This window comes from Ciona intestinalis, chromosome 10 (genome assembly GCF_000224145.3).
Source record: "Ciona intestinalis chromosome 10, KH, whole genome shotgun sequence".
Taxonomy (NCBI): domain Eukaryota; kingdom Metazoa; phylum Chordata; class Ascidiacea; order Phlebobranchia; family Cionidae; genus Ciona; species Ciona intestinalis.
This window is the reverse complement of record NC_020175.2, coordinates 2,528,549-2,550,972: the sequence shown is the minus strand read 5'-3', so window position 1 is coordinate 2,550,972 and position 22,424 is coordinate 2,528,549. Positions and strand designations below refer to the sequence as shown.

Genomic DNA, 22,424 nt, shown 5'->3' with positions numbered 1-22,424 from the left:
TTTTTTGATGTGGACGGTTCCCCAAAAGATTTCTTGCAAGTCGGTGCATGGACTCTCTTGAATAGCATAATCCTGATTTAGATTATTATTTATGTACCTGAGAAAACAAACCTTACCAATAGAAACGAAACCATAGGGTTTAAGCATCCATGACATGGCGGATTGCCCAGATGTCGTTATGGACACAGCTGGTTTTAATATGGTCCTTTATCTAACTGCAATTAGGTGAACGATTAGACAAAGTTGCCCGAAATGTTTTTATTTCTGCCGTGTTCGGCATCACCAGTCGACTATAACAGTGGCCGTTTCTAAATCCCTGAATTGTTTTTGGCGATAATACTGACAATAATGCGTTTTAGTAGGCCCAATTTCTATGAGTTTGTACGTTACATTTATCCACTTCAGTAATAATTTATTCACCATCTAACTTATGCTAACTAAACTACATTATCTTGGTCGAACACAATTGTGTAACGGTAATATCCAATGTCGGGGAATAATTATGCATTCCGTGGAAGGGTAGGGTTGAACTTGGTGTTTGGATGACAAGCAACAACCCGGTGTGCATCTTGTATCCACTTCCACTATTCGGAAGACCAGGATACCAATCTCCATGATAACCAGGTTTCCTGTTGCTCTGAGTCACTGTATCAGTCTGTGGATAAAAACAGAACTTTTTAACTTGGGAAACTAACTTCCAGGCGGTAAAAGTTTACATTAAATTTAGAACAAATTTTTCAAAATGATTTAGTCAACTTCAATATCGTTTCGCTAAAATATGAATAAACGAACATAAGTCGCGTTATTCTTAATTCGGCGACGTGATAAAGTGGTTAGCACACCTGCATGTAACCAAGAGGTAATGGGTTTAAGGCTCGTTAATCCTACCATTGAGGGCGTATGTTTCCTTGGTCAAAACATTTAACTGCAAGTGCTCCAACCTAGTGGTGACAAATGGGTTGTCCAAATTATCAGCCATACACAAAAAAATTATAACAAATCCAAAAAAAATTAGAATTGATTATTCACTCACAAAGAAACCTAAGTACATGGTACTCCGTATAAAAGTAAATTTGTTTTACACTCATCTGTAAAGAACGCAGCGCCAATTAAGTGTACCAATGTGTGTACTAAAAAAAAAACGTTGCATTTTACTCTTACCACTGGGCTATAACTTAAACCGAGCCAAATACGATAATGGACATGGGATCCGAATACAATGGTTCGTCGACAGTAGTTATAAACCACGTTGTACATCGCTTTATCCACAATATCCACCAATCGACCGCCATTGTCATTACAGTATTTTAATGCCGTGTTCTTGTTTATCTTTCTTCTATCTGCAACATCAGGGAACCAAAGGATTATATCTTGATAGCCCATTCCGTTACCTGTAAGAAAAAGGAACTATGTACTTTATTAAAACAAATAAAATAGTATTAAGCACCTGGTGGTGATCATGTACCAGTTTTACATTCGTACCTATATACGATCACCAAATCCACAGTTATCGTCATCGTATCCCATCCCGTAGCTTGATCAACTCGCTTTATTTCAACTATACAGCTGAGTTTCTTGATTTTAAGAATGGTCACGTTGAACTTGTGGGGAAACAACTTACATGAATCAACTGCGCTCATAACTTCTACAAGCAACAAAAACCAAATGCACTTCATAATGTCCAATAGTAGTCAAAAGTAAACCTACAGTAATCTGCGTGATGTTAAAGTATAAGTAAATAAAACAGCTGAGCAAAACCCTTCGGTTGCTTGGCTCCTCGCCAGATGGTGCGATCTTAACACAAGTTACATTATTATCAGTAATGCGGTTATTTTTACATAATTGTCAGTAGTGCAGTTGTTATATATTGTAGCTGTAGACTGTGCTCTGGGCACAGAATTAATATATACATTAGTTTATCGAAATTTTACTTAATGCATAAATATTGCAGGGTGAGGTTAGATGGGACACATTTAGCACATAATACCAGTCGTGTTTAAACAATTAACAGCGGTCTATGGGAGTCAAGAGGGTATACGGTTTAATAGTTCGTTGAATGTCCTTTATTTACTACCAATTTGGGTGAGAAAATAGAATAAAAAGGCGACCCATTTTCCCCACCCTACTACTTCAGCTGGAGCAACTTTGAATGGCCTTTGCGCGTTTCTGTGACCCATGATATAAGAATGCAATATTATAGGACCATGCTAAGAGACTTTGCACTTGTGTTACAATGCTGGAAACCTGCCTTGGTGTAAAATGTTTCTTTTCGCTTTGGTATTCGCGCACATGTTTCTCGCTAAATATTCCTTACCGAGTTGCTGTGTGGTGCAGGCAGAATAATCGGCTGTTCTCACTGTTTTCTCTAGCGTGCTGTCGTTTGTCGTTATTTGTGGAATAAATTGACTTGTCGACCTAGCCTTTTGGAGTCGTTAGTGCTCTGGATTCGAACCAGGTTATGTGAGTCATATAGCTCGGGCCACGTGGGGGCGGGCACCTGTACCGCATCTCTGCCCACACTTTCCTTTCATTGAATGGAAAAAAACAAACCTGACGTAATTCATCGTTGCTATGACTACACAATATGGTTTACACCGTGTGTGTATTCAATGCATAAGTAAACTCTGCCCTACTTGTCTCCACGTAGCTGCTTCAAACTTTTACACACTTTGTGCCCGCTTACGTGTTACCGCATATGTAAATTTATTCCACAAATAACGACGAACGACAGCACGCTAGAGAAAATAGTGAGAACAGCCGATTATTCTGCCTGCACCACACAGCAACTCGGTAAGGAATATTTAGCGAGAAACATGTGCGCGAATACAAAAGCGAAAAGAAACATTTTACACCAAGGCAGGTTTCCAGCATTGTAACACAAGTGCAAAGTCTCTTAGCATGGTCCTATAATATTGCATTCTTATATCATGGGTCACAGAAACGCGCAAAGGCCATTCAAAGTTGCTCCAGCTGAAGTAGTAGGGTGGGGAAAATGGGTCGCCTTTTTATTCTATTTTCTCACCCAAATTGGTAGTAAATAAAGGACATTCAACGAACTATTAAACCGTATACCCTCTTGACTCCCATAGACCGCTGTTAATTGTTTAAACACGACTGGTATTACGTGCTAAATGTGTCCCATCTAACCTCACCCTGCAATATTTATGCATTAAGTAAAATTTCGATAAACTAATGTATATATTAATTCTGTGCCCAGAGCACAGTCTACAGCTACAATATATAACAACTGCACTACTGACAATTATGTAAAAATAACCGCATTACTGATAATAATGTAACTTGTGTTAAGATCGCACCATCTGGCGAGGAGCCAAGCAACCGAAGGGTTTTGCTCAGCTGTTTTATTTACTTATACTTTAACATCACGCAGATTACTGTAGGTTTACTTTTGACTACTATTGGACATTATGAAGTGCATTTGGTTTTTGTTGCTTGTAGAAGTTATGAGCGCAGTTGGTTCACGTAAGTTGTTTACGTTGATTCATGTAAGTTAAATTATAAAAAATGTTATTAAACGAATTGATCAACAGATCGACCATTAACCAACGGCGGAACTTTTGAACTAGCTTTGTTTTCTTCGAAATCTAAAACAAAGGCAGAGATAGTCTACAGAATGTGCTTGCCCAAAGTTCCTGATTACGTTTACGCAACAGCAAGACCGAGCAACCCATCTTTTCCCCACAAGTTCAACGTGACCATTCTTAAAATCAAGAAACTCAGCTGTATAGTTGAAATAAAGCGAGTTGATCAAGCTACGGGATGGGATACGATGACGATAACTGTGGATTGGTCATCGTATATAGGTACGAATGTAAAACTGGTGCATGATCACGAATGATAACAATCTCATTTACCTTAATACACAGCCTACCAGGTGCTTAATACTATTTTATTTGTTTTAATAAAGTACATATTTCCTTTTTCTTACAGGTAACGGAATGGGTTATCAAGATATAATCCTTTGGTTCCCTGATGTTGCAGATAGAAGAAAGATAAACAAGAACACGGCATTAAAATACTGTAATGACAATGGCGGTCGATTGGTGGATATTGTGGATAAAGCGATGTACGACGTGGTTTATAACTACTGTCGACGAACCATTGTATTCGGATCCCATGTCCATTATCGTATTTGGCTCGGTTTAAGTTATAGCCCAGTGGTAAGAGTAAAATGCACGCATGTTTAACGTTTTTTTTATGCATTTATACATTAGTACACTTAATTGGCGCTGCGTTCTTTACAGATGAGTGTAAAACAAATTTACTTTTATACGGATTACCATGTACTTAGGTTTCTTTGTGAGTGAATAATCAATTCTAATTTTTTTTGGATTTGTTATAATTTTTTTCTGTATGGCTGATAATTTGGACAACCCATTTGTGACCACTAGGTTGGAGCACTTGCAGTTAAATGTTTTGACCAAGGAAACATACGCCCTCAATGGTAGGATTAACGAGCCTTAAACCCATTACCTCTTGGTTACATGCAGGTGTGCTAACCACTTTATCACGTCGCCGAATTAAGAATAACGCGACTTATGTTCGTTTATTCATATTTTAGCGAAACGATATTGAAGTTGACTAAATCATTTTGAAAAATTTGTTCTAAATTTAATGTAAACTTTTACCCCCTGGAAGTTAGTTTCCCAAGTTAAAAAGTTCTGTTTTTATCCACAGACTGATACAGTGACTCAGAGCAACAGGAAACCTGGTTATCATGGAGATTGGTATCCTGGTCTTCCGAATAGTGGAAGTGGATACAAGATGCACACCGGGTTGTTGCTTGTCATCCAAACACCAAGTTCAACCCTACCCTTCCACGGAATGCATAATTATTCCCCGACATTGGATATTACCGTTACACAATTGTGTTCGACCAAGATAATGTAGTTTAGTTAGCATAAGTTAGATGGTGAATAAATTATTACTGAAGTGGATAAATGTAACGTACAAACTCATAGAAATTAGGCCTACTAAAACGCATTATTGTCAGTATTATCGCCAAAAACAATTCAGGGATTTAGAAACGGCCACTGTTATAGTCGACTGGTGATGCCGAACATGGCAGAAATAAAAACATTTCGGGCAACTTTGTCTAATCGTTCACCTAATTGCAGTTAGATAAAGGACCATAGTAAAACCAGCACTGTGTCCATAACGACATCTGGGCAATCCGCCATGTCATGGATGCTTAAACCCAATCGTTTCGCTTCTATTGGTAAGGTTTGTTTTCTTAGGTATATAATTAATAATTTAAATCAGGATTATGCTATTCAAGAGAGTCCATGCACCGACTTGCAAGAAATCTTTTGGGGAACAGTCCACATAAAAAACGGTTTGTTTGAAATATATAAATATTAGAAAATAGTTGTTTTACCCTATAACTTTAAATTAGGTCAAAAAACGAAAAAGTAACTAGCCTACATAAAACGCCGTCGATTCTATTGACCACAATCATGGCGCCCTCTATAATAGAGGGCGCCATGACTACAATATATCACCTCTCCTTTGCCGACATTAAAGATGCGCGTTATATTCTTTTTTATTTCTGTGCTCATTTCTCAAAGCAGAATGCGATGGTGTCTATAATCATGGTATACTGACTGAAGTGAAGTCACTTCAGTACTATGCTATGGTAGTCATACATAAGTCCCATGTCAGGGCATGCTTGGTGCTGGCCCATTCACTGCACGTGTTTTAAGGAACTATACATCGGTAACGGCAGTAAAAGTATATTTAGAAGAAAGTAAGTAGCTTACTAGGAAATGAGGTTGGTGTTTGGCGACATACAAGCAGTTTAATTCTGGCGGTAGGCTGTGTAAGATTCCCATTAAACCAGAGAATAGTGACATAACTGAAAAAGGGCTACCAAAATAATCACGAAGTTCAATTTCGAAATAGTTTTGTTGTTTTTTTGACAGTTCACTTGCTTGGTTTAAATAGGTTTCACACAAAGTAAAGTTCCCGTTCCTGATTTATACGTGCGCAATAAAGATATAGTATTTCTATCTATTCGAAAAAAAATCGAAAAAATTGGAAACAGAAAATGATTTATGCGGGCGTTGTATTATTTTATTTTACCGTATATATCCAATCTATTAAGGTGTTAATTATATAACAGAAAGAAAAAAACGAATTATTCAAAATATTGTTTGTATTTGTTGGTTTAGTGTCAATATAGAAAAAGTAAATAACCATGATTTTAAGGCGGATATTTATTCCAAGAATACTCAAAGCAGCGCTTCTGTTGGGTTGTTTTTGTTGCTATGGTAAGTTTGTTTTGGTAGTTTTTATTGGTGAACAATATAATTTTACTTTAAGAGGTTGTCTTTTTTGTATTATACAACCAACCATATTGAAACTGAACTAATGTCTTGTTCTTTGTAATATCTCAGAAAGCCATCAAAAACTGTTCATGTTTTATTAAACCATTGATAAGTTAAACTTAGATAAAATAAAAAAAAACCAGTGCATAGCACAGGGTAACCGAGAAACCAAAATGTAGACAGCTTGTGTCCGGCGCCGTAGCACAGTTGGTTCGCTGCTACCATTTTGGGCGTATGTGTGTTGGACAAGACACTTAACGCAAATTCTTCAACCCAGTGGTCACTAATGGGTTGTTCAAATTATCAGCCATACAGAAAAAAAATCGCTAAAAAATAATCACCCACAAAGTAACATACTTGGTAACTTGTAAGCTGGCACGAGGTGTATAATAATTAAATACCCTTTATAAACGACTGAGTTTCTTCGCCATGCAAGGATAAAGTAAGTTACATACATTGTTTAAGTAATTTAACCTTTGATGTTTGTATACAGGAGTGCATGGAACTAATGTAATACAGGGTGAGTCGGCTTTCATCCCATGTTACAACCCTGAAACTGCCTCACAGTTTCCGAACATGTTGGTTATATTAGAATTTCAACCAACACCAACTGCTCCTCAGCAGCTAGTTAGCCATTACCAGGTTACAATTACATTAACATTCTTATGTTGTTATATTTATTTTAAATTTTAAATTCATTGAAACCGTTATTTGGCATAAAATGTATAAACCACCTTTATAAAGCCTGTATAGGCTTATCAAATATGTTAAATTGTTGTTTTTTTCATTTTTAGTCAGCTTAATATTTAAGGTTAGACATGGAATGGGATAGAAAGTACCTAATTTTGCAATGATTTTAACTCATTCATTTCAAATGGAAATCGTATGTATGTCTAAATATATTTTTTATAAAATGCCTTGTTTTACACAGCCTGCTCAGCTCAAAGACCCAGTTGTGTTTGCGACTGGTAGTCGATATAGAGGACGCCTACAATTCATGAACACTGGTCAGCTTGAGATTAAATTCATCAGCTTACCTGACGAGGGAACTTTCACATGCACAGCACAAGTATACTCACTTGCACCAAGCAAGATTATAACATCTGTCATTGTTTATGGTAAGTTCTAGTTCAAAGTTGGTGGTAGTTACTAGTTAGAGCATGCATCTCCAGTTAAGGGGTACAACGTACAATGTTGAAAACTTTGTCACTTTGTGAAATGTTTGTCATTTGGCAAGAAGCAATCATTGCTGCACCTGCAACCCTTTAGATCGTAGATTGGCCAAATTGTCAGTCATACAAAGAAGCAACAACCCTGGCAAATGCATAATAACTCATAAATGTGCATGAACTGTGTAAAATTATCTGTTACAGTTTTATGTTGTCCTTCACAGAAAAAAAAAGTCAATTGAAATATGACTTTTTTAAAATTTGAGTGCATGTTTACTTAATATATACCTATATATTTATAACATTTTTTAGGACAAGGTCCAATGGCCAAAATATTAAAGCACCTAAAAATATTTAAGTATAGACTATAGATTGCATTGTATATTCAATGCAGTATTTGTGTTTCAGTTGCCCCTCAGTTTGAGGTTAGAAAAGTAAATGATCCTCTACTAATTAGTGATGGTGGCACGATGGTCAATGCTGCAGAATGCATTGCTAGTAATGGTAAGATACTAAACTATATATTTTCCATTATGTTTAAACAATATTTAAATGTTGGAGGTTTAGTTATTTGTATTTTTGTATTGTAACTTCTTACTTTATCCTCCTGTTGCGGAAAAAACGATAGTCAGTAAACACAGGTGTTTTGCATCAAACACCTCGTGCGAGCTTACGAGTTACCATGTATGGTACTTTGTGGGTGATTGTTTTTTGAGGGATTTTTTTATGTGTGGGTGATAAATTGGACAACCTATTAGTGACCACTGGGCTGGAGTAACTGCCGTTAAGTGTCTTGCCCAAGGACAATTTAGCCCACGTGGCCACAATGGTATTCATAGAAATTGCTGGACTAATTTACCACTTATAACATGTTGTTTAATTGGCTTATAGTGTTATTTTAACAACCACTTTTACTTTACAATTTTTATGTCAGTGTTATGTTCTGTTGTGTAATATCATCTAAAATTGAATTTCAATCCAGGTAAGCCACCAGCTGTGGTTTTCTGGGGCACAAACCGTCACCTAGATTTCGACCAAACTGCGTAAGTTAGAATTATCTTTACCATGTATTGATGTATAGTATATTGTTTGGCCTATTATCCCATATCTGATACTGATATATAGTAGGGTGAGGGAAGATGGGACACCTTTTCATTCTATTTTCTCGTCCCATTTAGTAGAAAACAAAGAACATTTAAAGAAAAATAGAACCATATCCCTCAACTTCCATGGACCGTTGTTAATTGTTAAAATGACGATCAGGATATTTGGATATTATGTGCTAAAGGTGTCCCATCTTTCCCCACCCTACTATACTAATACTATTATATTACTAGTAATTTTTGATTATTGAATACATCTACACATTTAAGTTGGCCTTTTCCCTATTCAATTTGTGTTTTCCATAAAGTTTAAACACAAGGAATGCCTATAATGTTATAAACGCTTTATTAAAACAGCACTCCGGCAGCTTTGTTTTCTTATTAAATTGATATCTCCCCTCTTCACCACAATGTTAAAACTTTCCTCCCCCTACAGTACAAACAGCAGCACAACACCCCTTCTCACAACTGCAGTGTCTACACTTCATGTTGAACCAACCAAATTCTACAACAAACAATCCTTCTACTGTGAGATGAGACATCCCTCCATTCCCAACAGCAAGCGAGAAACCATATACCTTAATGTTACTTGTGAGTTAACCATTTTTTAATTCTTGGGGTTTTTGGATTTCTGTTTTTTTAATTTTAACTTATCATTAAAAACTTTTTATTCTTAAAAATATTATTTGTAACATTAAGTTTTTTTAATTTTTTAAGTGTTTTTTTTTAGATTCTCAATAAAAACTTTATATATCTAAATTTGTTTTGTAACATTAAAGTTTTTGTATTTTCGTTTGTGTTATTTTGACTTATTATTAAAAACTTATTTATCTCTAACGTTTTATTTGTAACATTAAAGTTTTTCTGCATTTTTGTTTTTGATTTTTTAACTTATTATTAAAAACTTGTTGATCTGAAGTTATTTCTTGGTAATTGTTATCAAAGCATTTTCTCATGCCCTATGTTTTCCCCATAACAACTCAGCAATAATTTCCAGACCCTCCAGAAACCCCCACCATCACAGTAACTGCTGATGGCTTGAGTCTTACATGTATTTCCCATGCTAACCCTCCGGCAACTATATCATGGTTGTTGCCAGCGTCGGCACCTTCGCGCACTTTTATGGGTCCAACTGTGTCCATGATGTCACCGAACACGGCCGAGCGCTCCAACGACACATACACTTGCACAGCAAATAATGGAATAGGAGTAGCAGTACAGAGCACCATTACTGCTGGGGAGGCATCAGCTGTCATTGTTGGTAAGTTTAAGGAATTATTGGTTAAAATGAAGCATTTATCTGGTGCTGATAGTATTGAAATGCAATTTTGTGTTTCATGCTTACCTGTTTTATGGCTATGTTAAAATATTGTTAAAAATCTTAGGCTGTACCCGTATCTAATAAATATTAGTGGGGGGCTAAGTGATTGTTTTTAATTTATATATATAACTTGACCGATTAAAAAGTGCTCTGAACAATGTATGTATAAAAAATGGTTTTAAAAATATATGTATTAACTTTCAATTAGCGGCCAATATAAAATTTCCAACATGTTTCACTTCATATTTTACGGTTGTTGTTGTGAAATAATTTAAAATTTAAATTCATCCCATCAAATATTTTTATTAAAAAGTGTCCAATGGGTTAAAATTGGGTAAAAGCCATTGACTTCTAGTTTCTACAGTTTTACTGTACTAGTACTACTTTGTGAGTTACGTTCACAATCTCATACTTTATATATTCAACCTAAAATTAGCTTACATAAGTAGCAGTAGGTACTTCATATACATACTTTCTTTTCATCCTGCTATTTCTGTCGCTATCATTACTTGGTCACTAAGGAACTATGTAATCAAAGTCATTTCAAATCAATTGTAATATGCACATCAGATAGCAAGAAATTTTCTCCAGTAGGGAACACAAACAAAATCATAGCACACACAAATTGTGTGATTGAATTGTTAGTGACATGGTTCAGTGCTACCATAGTACCTGGTTCTCTCCTTACAACTATGAACACACCTTGTGCCTTTTGAATGCTATAATAGGAACCAGACATAGAAGATTTGTTACATAGTGTTGTAACTTGTTACACTATATTTTAATGTGTGTAGTTTTAAAGTTAGGACAAATTCAACAACAGTCAACAGTCACATTAATTGTATAAATATTTTCATTAGAAATATTACATTCTGCCCACGTACTGTTACTCACTGGTACTATATTTAAAAAAAACAATAAACCTACAAATTTATTTTATTAATATATTTAATTCAAAAGTAGTAAAACAAAAATTACAAAACCAAGTATTCTTACCAATAATTTTGAGTTTGTTTGATGCCATATGTAAGTGTTGAAGTAAGTTAGGGCTATTCATTCTACACTAAACTCTAACAATTTATTCCTTATCCCCCTGTCAAAATATGGCGTAACATTAATATTTCATCTATCACAGACTGTAGTAACGTAATTGTTATCTTAGCAGCATGTTGCAACTGTTCAACTGATGTAATTGTGGGACAAATTGTAACTTTAAATCGGTAATATAAGTTTTGAGTCTGAAACTTAAATGTAACCAAACTGTAAAATTAGAAAAGGTTAGGCTATGGGACTTTGGTTTTTGGTAAAGTTGGTCCATTACACCTAGAGTTATTTTTATGGTCCCATGTGTGCTGTCTATAAAAGGAAATTGTAATGTTCAAATCCCCTGTGTATTCTTATGATCAATTACTCTTCTTGTGAAGTACAGGTTTTATCATGGAATGATTCCCCAGTGTATTGTCTTTAATTTAAAGCATTTCTACAATTTGAATTTTGACAATTGTTACATTTTCAATTACTTATGAATAGAATGTTAAAAGTAAAAAAGTGGGTTCAGTTTTTGTCATATAATTACATAATGGGTCATTGTTGTTAAACTAACCACTGTTCGTGTGTTAATATTTTTTGGATTTAATTTTCTTAATTTTTCATCATATATACATATTTGTTTAAGTCACTATGTGTTTCCAAACAAAGAACAGGAACATTAGACACGCTTTATCTGTTTCAGCAAATATTTGCTAAAATCTATAACTGAAGTGTATAAGCCCCAGAACTAATATAAGACATTGTATTGATCTGTCAGAATTTACACTCAGATAGCTGTCAAGTGTTTGCTAGCTACATTATATTTTAACCACCATAAATTCATACAAAGCATAACTTAAAATTTCGAAAATTTGACCCTGATCTGATGTTCGTATAATTGAACGATTCTTGTATAGTAGGGTTGGGGAAGTTGGGACACATTTTAACTCTATTTTCTCGTCCAATGTGGTAGTAAACAAGGAACTTTCAAAGAATTATAAAACTATATGCTCAAGACTCCCATAGACCGTTGTTAACTGTTTAAAACACGATCAGGATATTCAGATATTATGCGCCAAAGGTGTCCCATCTTCCCCCATCCTACTATATAGGAAAATGCAGTAATGATCTAATGCTACGAAAATGTAACCATCAAATATCTCCAACCACTAATAGTAATTTTATTTAAATAGTTCTATTTAAATAAGAGACTGACGATGCCATTTAGGCAAAATATATATTTCTATTTCTATTACTACTAGTGGTTGGAGTAGATTTTTGTTGGTTACGTTTTGTACTACCAGATTATTACCATATAAAGTATACACTGTTTGTTAGTTAAAAAATTCAAAGTATATATATACTATAATTATGATATTATAAGTTGTTATATATGTTTTTTTTATTATTTCACTAAACCTGAATTGAGTTTAGAAATACCAAACAATGTTTTAAACATTTACCAACAACATTTTAGTTGTTTGGATTTCTTTTTATATCAACTTAACCCTTTTGTTTGGTAAAGACTATGGAGAAAATGGTTTTGTCTGTCTTCTACTTCCCTATTGAGTTTTTCAACTCTTTGTTTAACCATAAAACAAAACTCCGTTGTGTGACTGTTTTTGTTTAAATCGGACATAAATGTTATGTTGTAATCCCTGATAATGCAGTAAGATAATAAGATTTTTCAATTTTCCTTTTTATTTTTGACATGGATTTAAAAAAAGTGATTTTGTTAATATTTAAGAAACTAAAGGCAGAAGAAATGAGTTGTGTATACCACATACAAACCCGAAACCCATTACTTCTTGTTTTCGTTGAAAATTCTTATCTTCCGTATTTCATGCTTTATTTCTTATGTTAAACTGTAACTTAATATTGTCCTGTACGTGTATTGTGTTTGTGACTCACTACAGAAAACATTTAAAATATAAATATGAATGTCTTTCTTAAATCCCAATCAGACCAGTAGACCGTAAAGTGTAACATAACCATTAAAACTTATTATCCACCATATTTCATGGTTTCTATTGCCGTGTACCACTTCAGTACTTCAAATATTCAAAGCTCTCTTGACTGGGTTCAAGTTGGTTTATTACATGAGTGAGTTACCACATACTTGTTATAGCAACAATGCGACATGGTCTGTACTTATGCCTCTTGTACTTGAGTTAATATTTCTCAACTCTTTCCTAAGTCTTAACTGTATGATTGTATTAACAGAGACATAAAAATTAATTCGGAAAAAAAATATTAACTATTGGTGTACAGATTAAATGTTAATATTAATACAGTCAACCCCCCTTAATCGGACCACATCGGGATCAAGTCAAACTGGTCCGTTTAAGCGGGGTATTGGTCCGTTTAACCGGGGAAGATTGTACGTAAAAATGAATTTAGATTCGGGACCAGCGAAAAGCGGTCCGATTAAGCGGGTGGTCCGATTAAACCTGGGCCGATTAAGCGGGATTGACATATATTATTATTGAGAATTTGGTTAAAACTGTCGCCTGGCAACATGGACCTATGCATTTTAATATTTTTTTAACCATCTAAACATGCATATGTATTTATGTACAACAGTCACAGACACAGTATTATTATTAAGTTTATAACTTATTGTTTTGGTCTGCTTGTTATAAAAAGGTTAAGATGTTTATTATTGATAAAAATAGTTTTAAGAAATTTTTTTTATCACTTTTAAATCATTTTTTTCACACAGTGACAGTTTTTAGAAAATTTTAGGAAAGGTTTTTTTCATTTTATTTTATTTTTTTCACACAGTGACAAAAGAAAGCAATGTTGGAATAATGGTTGGAGCAATCATTGGAAGTTTGGTTGTCCTTGCGATCATTATTGCTCTCATCTACTTCTTCATCATAAAACCTGCCAGAGAAAAAGATACAGGGCCCTATGACCAAACTATACAACCTTTTAAAGCAGACAGGTAAGATGCCTATTTGTATTAATACTGTTTAAGATCTCATGTTTATTTTTTTTACTTTTGATATATATATTTTTTTTTTTCATACTTTTTGATTAGTTTATATATATTTATATTTCTTGGATTTTTTTTGATATTTTGATATGTTTATATTTTTACTTTTTTATATATTTTTTATACTTTTTGATACAAGCTCACTTTTTGATATGTGTTTTTTTAACCATGCATCGTAGGATTAGCTTAGTCAACTAGAACTAATTCTGGCCCGGGTGTCATCCCAGGTCTCCTAGTGTGCTTCACCATAGGAACTTGAGAATATAATAGGCTTGACCTGTTAAGACTTAACCCATATTGTATAACACTCTACTCTAAATTAACCTTTATTTCATTATTTCACAGCCGACAATCGAGTGGTCGATTTGAATCCACTTCAAGGTCGCGACCTTTAATCGAACACGCGAACGAGAGCTTAAACCAAAACCGACCCCCTAGTCCCAACCAACCTCCACCTGAAGATGTTCCCGATAGTGGCAGCAGTGACTCTGATTCAAGCGAGGGCAACCATGATGTAGATTTTGATGTTGATCCTTCAACAAACTTGGTGGATCGACCAGGAGAACCAGCCGGCATCACCAGCAGGGCATCTGTCAATTTCCAGGTTTGCTTTTATCAAGTTTTTTTTTTATAAAATGTATTTTATGTTTTGAATCACGCCATTTTATGTCTGTTGCAATATAAATTTTGCGACGGGTAAATGGAAATTTTGCCATTGTGTAATTCACATTATCCCATTTTTATTTATCCTTTGATATTGTTTTGATGGTTAACAGCAACGGTATTAAGTCTTTACCAAAACTTGTGGCCGGTCTATAGCGTTCCCGTAATTTAATTTCGCAAATTCACTAACAAATGTCATTTGTGTAGTTAAATAAGCAGTCTATAAATAAGCTAGTTGCATTGACCTAATTTTGTTTTAATCCCTTTGGATTATGAGATTGAAAGATTCAGTCTTCTAATTAATAGTCCATTAATTTCTTTCTAACTGTGAGGGAAGATGGGACACCTTTAGCACATGATATCCAAATATCGTGATCGGGTTTTAAACAATTAACAACAACAATGGTCTATGAGAGTCGTGAGGATACGGTTTAATAATTCTTCGAATGTTTTTTTTTAACTACCAAATGGGACGAGAAAATAGAATGAAAAGGTCTCCCATCTTTCCCCACCCTAATATATCCTATATATTAACCTCACTAACAATGCAGCCTTACTGGAGAAATTCTATCTCTGAGGTAAGCCAACATGGAATGCACTGTGTCAGCATGTATTGCAACTATGTTTTTTTTCAGTTTCAGTGTTTTAGTTTTTATTTGTTTTGGAATTTTTAAGTTTTAAATTTTATTTTCATTATGGTTTTTTCGGTTGGTTCTAAAAAAAATCAGAATTATCAATATTTTTAAAGTTGTATTACCTTATGCAAATATGACTATGAGATGTAACCAATTGCTATATATAGTCAGTGTATTTGTATTTATACTATACTGGTATGATAGTCAGCTGTAGGGGCAATTATGTATGTATGCGATAGGTTGATAGCCAATAATGAATATATCCTATCGAGTTTAGTACATAGCAGAGGACTAAAAGTGGGCATACTATTTTTTAGCTAAAACATTTATTTCCAGCCATTATTTAATTATATATTTTGTTATACAAGCCCTTTAGATTAGCAGTTGGATAAAGACTTTTAAGCAAATATATCTTTAGGCTATATTGAAGTTTTGTTAGTAATTTTTATGACCATATGTTAAATACAAAGACAGTGGTTTCATTGATACACAGAATCTTTTTGTTTTATTCAATCCAATCAGTCATTAGACATTATATAAATCACTGTCCTACTTGCCCTGGGGTCATTTCTCACACTGTCTCATTTATTTTACAGTAAATTGAAAGTTTTACTGCCAGTATCCCTTTTATAGTGTTTCAAACACATTAAAATATTAAAAATATAAAATACCGTAACTGTGTACAACTGTACAACTATACCCTGTTTCAGAACAGATCTCTCTCTGTTCTGATAAATATTGGTAAACCACTTGTTTTTTTAATATCCATTAAAACTTATTCATTGCCAGAACGTTAGTTCTTAAAAAGATGGTAGTTGGTAGCAATATCAGCAGAAACTTATACACTGTATACTTTGAAAAAAGGAAGTAAACATAAAATAAAAATTAAACTGTTTTTTTTTAAATAATGTTTAAAATGTAAACATTTAAACTTTAAATTGATATTTTAAGCTGGTGATAAAAATTTTAAAGGGTCATTTTTTTCACTTTGTGTCCAAGTCTAATATATTGTCCATATATTTCCTAGGTGTTTAACAATTCATCTGAGTGTACTAAACAGTGTAAATTAAATGACATGACATCCCACAGTACAAAAATCAATAAGTCTAGATAATAAGCACTTCATTGTAGCACATGTTTCAGCTTAAACGCTACATACATATTTCTCTCAAACACAAAATATACCGACCCAGTGGTTATGCCTCACATTTGCTGCTGTTTACGAATATTTAAACCTGAATTTCCACTTTAGGTATTTATTTTTACACCCTTGCATTTAAAAAGATTGATTTAAATAAAAATTCATATGCAATGGAAAACGGTCTTTATTTTTACACACTTGATAATGGTATTTAAAAAAATTGATTTTTTTAAAATTCATATGCCATTGAAAACTTTACAATCTATTGCAAAGGCTGTGTTATTTTTTCCAAATTTTACTTTGATATTTTCGAGACATTATTTCAACATTTTAATTTATTTGCATTTTGTCACATGTACTTTTTTGCCTGATTTTTAACTGCTGTATATCTATGTTCTGTAAGTTAACCAAATTCTCTGTTCAAAATGTCAGGATAGTTTATCAAACTTGCTGATTTTGTCTTTGCTTACCAGCAAAGCAGTCGGCAACCCATGAGTTCAATTTATTCATAATAGCACCATTGTATTATATGCACCTTCCATTTGTCATTGCACACATTGAAAAACCACACAACATACATGGTACTTGATATGTTAACATTTGCACATTCACTCCCAACAACTGAGTCTCGTTCCATTTATTATCAATTCCTCGATCCAGTAATTTACATTCAAGTTTGGAAAATGTTTTAAAGCAAGTTAATAAACTGTATCCTAATAATGCTAGAAATTTCTTAACATTTTTTTGTATAAAAATACCACGTTTTAAACATATTATCAGCGTAACAAAAAATACAATTTAGATTTTTTTACTCGTAAAGTTTTAATTTTTTGCTGTTCACATTTCTTTTAAATTTTATTTTATTCAAAAATAACATTCAACATTTTAAACACGTTATAAGCGAAAAAAATCGATTAAAAAAATATTTTTAATTAGTTAAAGTTAAGATTTTTCTATTTCTTTAGGCGCGCCGCAAGCGACCCAGCACCTCCCCAGCCTCCCGTCGAAGCCGTATTGAACCCAAACAAGAAGAATCTCCGTCCCCCGCCCCACGTCAGCAACAGCCGAGGTACGACTACCCACCGGAGGGCAGCAGCTACGACGAAAATGACCAGGTGACGAGAAGTTGATTAATCAATATATAATTTATGTTTAATGCGGCGTATTCTCAGTGGTTAGAATCCATGACATACGTCCATAAAATGGTGACTCTAAAAAGCCCAATGCTGCCACCATTGTGGGCTAAAGTGTTAGGAAAAATATTGTGACGAGATCCTGGTTAAACATATAATTTATGTCCAACAGCACGTTCTCAGTTGTTAGAATTCATGACATACACCCATAAAATGATGGCTTTAAAAAGCCCAATGCTGCCACAATTGTAACTAAAGCAGTGCTCTTCAACCTTTTTAGGGATGGTGAAAGTTGTTGTAAAATCAAGCCCCCATGCCTGTTTATTTTATTGTAAATTTAATGACGTCAAGTCACGTCATCAAGGAGAAATGCGTCAGAGAATAAGTTCCTGTTTTGCACACTGGTTCAAGAGCACTGGGGTAAAGTGTTAGGCAACGTATTGTGACGAAAAGTTTATTGAGCATGTTCAATACGGCGTGTTTTTAGTGGTAGAATGCATGATAAACGGCCATTAAATGGAGACTCTAAGAAATTTAATGCTGCCACCAATGTGGGACTAAAGTGTTGGGCAAAATACTGTGACAAAAAGTTGATTGATCATGTTTAATATGGCGTGTTTTCAGTGGTAAAATGCATGACATTCACCTATAAAATGATGTCTCTAAGAAGCCCAATACAATACTACCACCATTGTGGGCTGGGGTGTTGGACAAAATATTTATAAGCAATTGTTACCACCCAGTGGTCACTAATGGGTTTTCAAATTGGCTGTTATACAGAAAAAAACTATAAATACATTTATTTCTTGTTTTACACTTCCTCTTTTTCAATAAAAAGAAGTATTTTGCGTCATATTATATTAAAAAACAACTTTATGTCTAATTTTAGCCATCTTCTTTTTTTTAACAAAAATCAACATTTTACATCATTTTGTATCAAAATCAAAAACCAACAATACATTTCTAATCTTATTCTTAACCAACCTATTATTTTTATTTTTACCACAGGAATCCCCAACCCTCCAATACAACAGACACGGATATCCAGATGAAGAATTTTCCGATCCTTACCATCAACCTGCATTTGTTCAATACCCACCTGTAAGTCAATTAACTTTACCATTTATTACACAGCATATAGTAAGTGATTAATCCTGACCATATATTACACAGCATATAGTAAGTGATTGATCCTGACCAGTGGAGCAGCCAGAAAAAAATAAGGGGGGGGGGGTTTAATTAAAAAATTTTCATTTTTTATTATTTATTTTTTTTTAATTAAATTTTTTTATGGTTTAAAAGGGGGAGGGGGGCCCGATACCCTAACCCCCCTGGCTGCGCCACTGGTCCTGACCATATATTACACAACATAAAATGCCCATAGATTGAGGAAGATGGCATTAAGGAATATAATATGATTTTAAACTGTTTTTTAAGCTAAAATTGGTTTATTTCAAATAACAGATATAGAAATATTGCATTAAGAAATATAATATGATTTTAAACTGTTTTATTTTAATCTATTATACAGCATACCTTGCCTTTAAATTAAGCAGGATTGTGTTTAGGAATAGAGTATAATTTTAAACTGTTTTTTGGGGGGGGGCTAAAATTGGTTTATTTCAAAACCATATATCATACTACATACTGTGCCTTTAAATTAAGCAGGCTTGCGTTAGGAATAGAATATAATTTTAAACTGTTTCATATTAAGCTAAAGTTGGTTTATTTCAAATAAATTTTTCATTGCTCCGATTATCATTACCTGTATCCAGATATAGTAATGTTCAAGTTTGTACAGAAATAAAATCCCAATGTCCCTTTATCAATATTTAACAATGTGTTTTAACAAAGGCATGCTCCTTCACTCTCTGTTTTCAATATTTTCATTATATCCAAGTATTTTCAAAACTCATGAGATGTAAGCAAGTTTAATGTCGTTCAAGCCGAGCCTGGAACTTTGATCCACTGTTGTATAAACATTGTATCAATAATTCAGAAACCTTTGCTTTCCTTGATCTTTTCATTGATTAAGATGTCATTACAATTGTATGTCGTTGACAGAAAATTTATTTTATTTCTAACAAAATTAAATAGTAATTTGATAAAAGTTGATAAAATGTATTTAAATAACTAAAAAAGTGTGTTTTAAAGCATTGGTAGCCAAGTCACAGCAATTGTTTCAATAAATAATCTTGTTTTGACAGAAGTAAATCAATCATGTGATGTTAAAGTAAAATTTATTTAGAAGCTCCGTAAAAGTAGAATCGGTTAGTGTTATGGAGATATGTTTGTCATGGCTCTGGTTTAAAACTTACCCAGCTGTTAATATTTTGTATTTATTTTTATTTAAGTGTTTATTATGGGTCTCAGGCACGCCGGTTACCTAAATATCTGGGGTATGCGAAGCGCACCTGCATGTTGACTACGACGTCATATACGTCATTATATACGTGTGGCACATTAGTATTTTTTGGGGGGCAGGATTTCGCAACACAAACTTTGCACTTTTATTCTCATAGCTGCGTGTAAAATTTGGGTCCCATAGGGTCTGGTTTAAAACTCATACAGTTGTTAATATTTTGTATTTATTTTCATTTAATAAGAAATTGGTAGAGGCCTGTATTCAACTATTTTTATTTACTTACGTTGTAACCTAAACAAATCTAAACGATTGATTAGTTTTACAAACTTGCTCAAGATATGTGGAGTTTACTTGTCTCGTGAGTTTTTTGATTATTAATTACTTGTTTTTATACAAGAATTTTACACTAGGCTTAGTTGGAAATATTTCAATGTTGAAATATTTCAGATCACTAATTATTTGTTAAAGATTTTATACACTGTACTTAGTTGGGAATATTTCAATGTGCAATCCATTATTTAAGGTTTAAGGTACATTTTGAACATTAATCAAACAGGAAAGTAATTGTTAATTACTCGCTAGCTATGCAGTTTTAAATCCAAACATTTTAATGCAAAAATTTATAAATATATATGTTTTAATATTAGTTAAAAAATAAAAACATGGAAAAGATTACCGCGAGTAAAATGTCCAATTATTGTATTATTATTAGGGCTGTGGAAAAGTTAACGGTTAACCGGTTAACCGAACCTATTCGGTTAACCGAACCTATTCGGTTAACCGCTAGCGAAAAGTTCAAGTCGTTAACCGAACTATGACGTCATAGGGCATAAACGTATATCAATATCTGTCTTATTTACACGAAAGGCACGTGTTCGTGTTCGTTGATTGTTGTTTTGCAATAAGACAGAGTGCGCAGGGACGCTGTTGCTTTGATCGTGCCCTACAACGGCGATTACGCCATCAATCTTGATTGTTAATACCGCAGGCTAACTAGTTTTGCAACATTATATTGGTGTAATACAAAACTTAAATGTTTTCCTCAGCCAAGCAGCGTGTTTATTACGAAAAAGCAGGCATTCACACGTGGATTCATTGCATCATAATAGCGATTGTTTGACCTGGCAATTGATTACGACATAATAGCAATTCACACGTTAATAACTGCGTCATAATTGCAATTCACACGTTGATTATTTAGACGGCAGGTGCTTTAAAACAGGTTTGAATATGAATAAGAAAGCATTACTTTAACGTTAAGAACGTTTGCCCGTGTATTGCAAGCATAGTCCATACGTTCGTCGTAAAGTTGCCTTTAAATTCGCGAAAGAAAAGCGATAAACATGACGCTTTTATTAGGATTACACTTGTATCGGTTAACCGGTTAACCGGTTAAAACTGAACGGTTAACGGTTAAACAAAAATAGGGAAAATCCACAGCCCTAATTATTATCATTCCCACTGTTTATCCAGGAACCCCACCAACCACCCCGTAGAACAGACAGCTTACCACAATATGAACCCAAATATACTGAAATTGATCATGGCAACTATAAAAAGGGCACAGGTACACATTTTAAAGTTTTCTATTTCTGATTAATTTAAAATTTAGATGTTCATCTCTTTGTATTAGACGCAATAAGAGTAAATGAAATATCTATTTTTATTTGTTTTATCAATATTTCTATTTTTAATAAATCAGTGGATCCATTTATGATTTTGTTTCATTCAGATGTTGTAAGCACATTATTATTACCTTATATCAGAAAAGTTCCATGTGTTAATGTTACACTGCTACAAAATAAGTCAAAACTGCATGGCTGTAGCATATTTTGTATATAGTAGGGCCTTAAAAAACGTTTTCATTTTTTTTAATATTTAAAAGTCAGTATATTACCAAAACAGTAATAACACACAATCTGATTTCAAATGTTCTTGCAGGCCAACGAAGACCACAATATGAAGAGCCAGTGGAGTACGCACAGATCAGACATGGGTATTCACACGTTGTATAAACTCTAGCATATGCTATATAAAAATAGTGCTACACGCTAACTAAAACTTTGTGCAGAACTTTTAGTAAACCACATATAAATGCACTTGGTCTAAAGATTTTCTGTTTAATTTAAAAAAAGAAACAGAAAACACATACGGAAAACATCATTTTTTTATTACAACAGCAAGTCTCAACAGCTATATCAGATTAGCTTTTTCTAACTTTGTTTTATAAAAACTGTACCAAACAAACTGTATTCATATATTTTCTTCCAACTGTACGGTGCTTTTATGTTTTTCAAACTACATATCAAAGTGACAGGTGCTACCCTAATGACATTATTATAGTTTCTGATGGTACTATCATGGTCTCTGTTAACTTCATTATGTTTTTTTTACAATGTGATTAAAGTTTTTATGATACAGTAGGGTAGGGGAAGATGTGACACCTTATCATTCTATTTATTAGTCACATTAATCGTAAACAAAGAAAATTCAAATACATATAAATCGGTATCCTTAGGA

At 33.7% G+C, this 22,424-nt stretch overlaps 3 protein-coding genes across 4 annotated transcripts; 2 read left to right on the top strand and 1 right to left on the bottom strand.

Annotated features, from left to right (window-relative positions):
• Positions 1-357: 357 nt before the first annotated feature.
• LOC113474634 lies at positions 358-1,676 on the bottom strand. The gene is made up of 3 exons (XM_026836467.1): positions 1,622-1,676; positions 1,162-1,391; positions 358-655 (listed from the first exon to the last, which is right to left on the bottom strand). Exons 1-3 carry the CDS (start codon positions 1,674-1,676, stop codon positions 443-445), a joined length of 498 nt encoding a protein of 165 aa, XP_026692268.1. The 3' UTR covers positions 358-442.
• Positions 1,677-3,232: 1,556 nt separating this feature from the next.
• LOC113474644 lies at positions 3,233-5,067 on the top strand. The gene is made up of 4 exons (XM_026836496.1): positions 3,233-3,483; positions 3,552-3,824; positions 3,952-4,181; positions 4,699-5,067. The coding sequence occupies exons 1-4, from the start codon at positions 3,429-3,431 to the stop codon at positions 4,909-4,911; spliced, it is 771 nt and encodes a 256-aa protein (XP_026692297.1). The 5' UTR covers positions 3,233-3,428; the 3' UTR covers positions 4,912-5,067.
• Positions 5,068-6,061: 994 nt separating this feature from the next.
• Positions 6,062-22,261, top strand: LOC100176696 (poliovirus receptor). Of its 2 annotated transcripts, XM_018813783.2 has the most exons (14): positions 6,062-6,290; positions 6,841-6,989; positions 7,279-7,465; positions 7,925-8,020; positions 8,499-8,559; positions 9,056-9,210; positions 9,617-9,880; positions 13,754-13,916; positions 14,313-14,571; positions 15,182-15,208; positions 17,372-17,521; positions 18,548-18,640; positions 21,378-21,471; positions 21,846-22,261. In XM_018813783.2, exons 1-14 carry the CDS (start codon positions 6,218-6,220, stop codon positions 21,917-21,919), a joined length of 1,845 nt encoding a protein of 614 aa, XP_018669328.1. In that variant the 5' UTR covers positions 6,062-6,217; the 3' UTR covers positions 21,920-22,261. The 2 variants fall into 2 exon arrangements, with proteins under 2 accessions (XP_018669328.1, XP_018669329.1); XM_018813784.2 differs by lacking the exon at positions 15,182-15,208.
• Positions 22,262-22,424: the final 163 nt, after the last annotated feature.

What these genes read in the sequence shown, in the direction of transcription:
- LOC113474634 (XM_026836467.1), bottom strand. Translation starts at nt 1,676, where the DNA reads ATGAAGTGCATTTGGTTTTTGTTGCTTGTAGAAGTTATGAGCGCAGTT. An exon ending in TATGAGCGCAGTTGATTCAT is followed by an intron (nt 1,392 to 1,621) that starts GTAAGTTGTTTC and finishes TTTTTCTTACAG; the next exon opens with GTAACGGAATGGGCTATCAA. An exon ending in GTTTAAGTTATAGCCCAGTG is followed by an intron (nt 656 to 1,161) that starts GTAAGAGTAAAA and finishes TTTTATCCACAG; the next exon opens with ACTGATACAGTGACTCAGAG.
- LOC113474644 (XM_026836496.1), top strand. Translation starts at nt 3,429, where the DNA reads ATGAAGTGCATTTGGTTTTTGTTGCTTGTAGAAGTTATGAGCGCAGTT. An exon ending in GGATTGGTCATCGTATATAG is followed by an intron (nt 3,825 to 3,951) that starts GTACGAATGTAA and finishes TTTTTCTTACAG; the next exon opens with GTAACGGAATGGGTTATCAA. An exon ending in GTTTAAGTTATAGCCCAGTG is followed by an intron (nt 4,182 to 4,698) that starts GTAAGAGTAAAA and finishes TTTTATCCACAG; the next exon opens with ACTGATACAGTGACTCAGAG.
- LOC100176696 (XM_018813783.2), top strand. Translation starts at nt 6,218, where the DNA reads ATGATTTTAAGGCGGATATTTATTCCAAGAATACTCAAAGCAGCGCTT. An exon ending in CTAGATTTCGACCAAACTGC is followed by an intron (nt 8,560 to 9,055) that starts GTAAGTTAGAAT and finishes CTCCCCCTACAG; the next exon opens with TACAAACAGCAGCACAACAC. An exon ending in CAACTATAAAAAGGGCACAG is followed by an intron (nt 21,472 to 21,845) that starts GTACACATTTTA and finishes ATGTTCTTGCAG; the next exon opens with GCCAACGAAGACCACAATAT.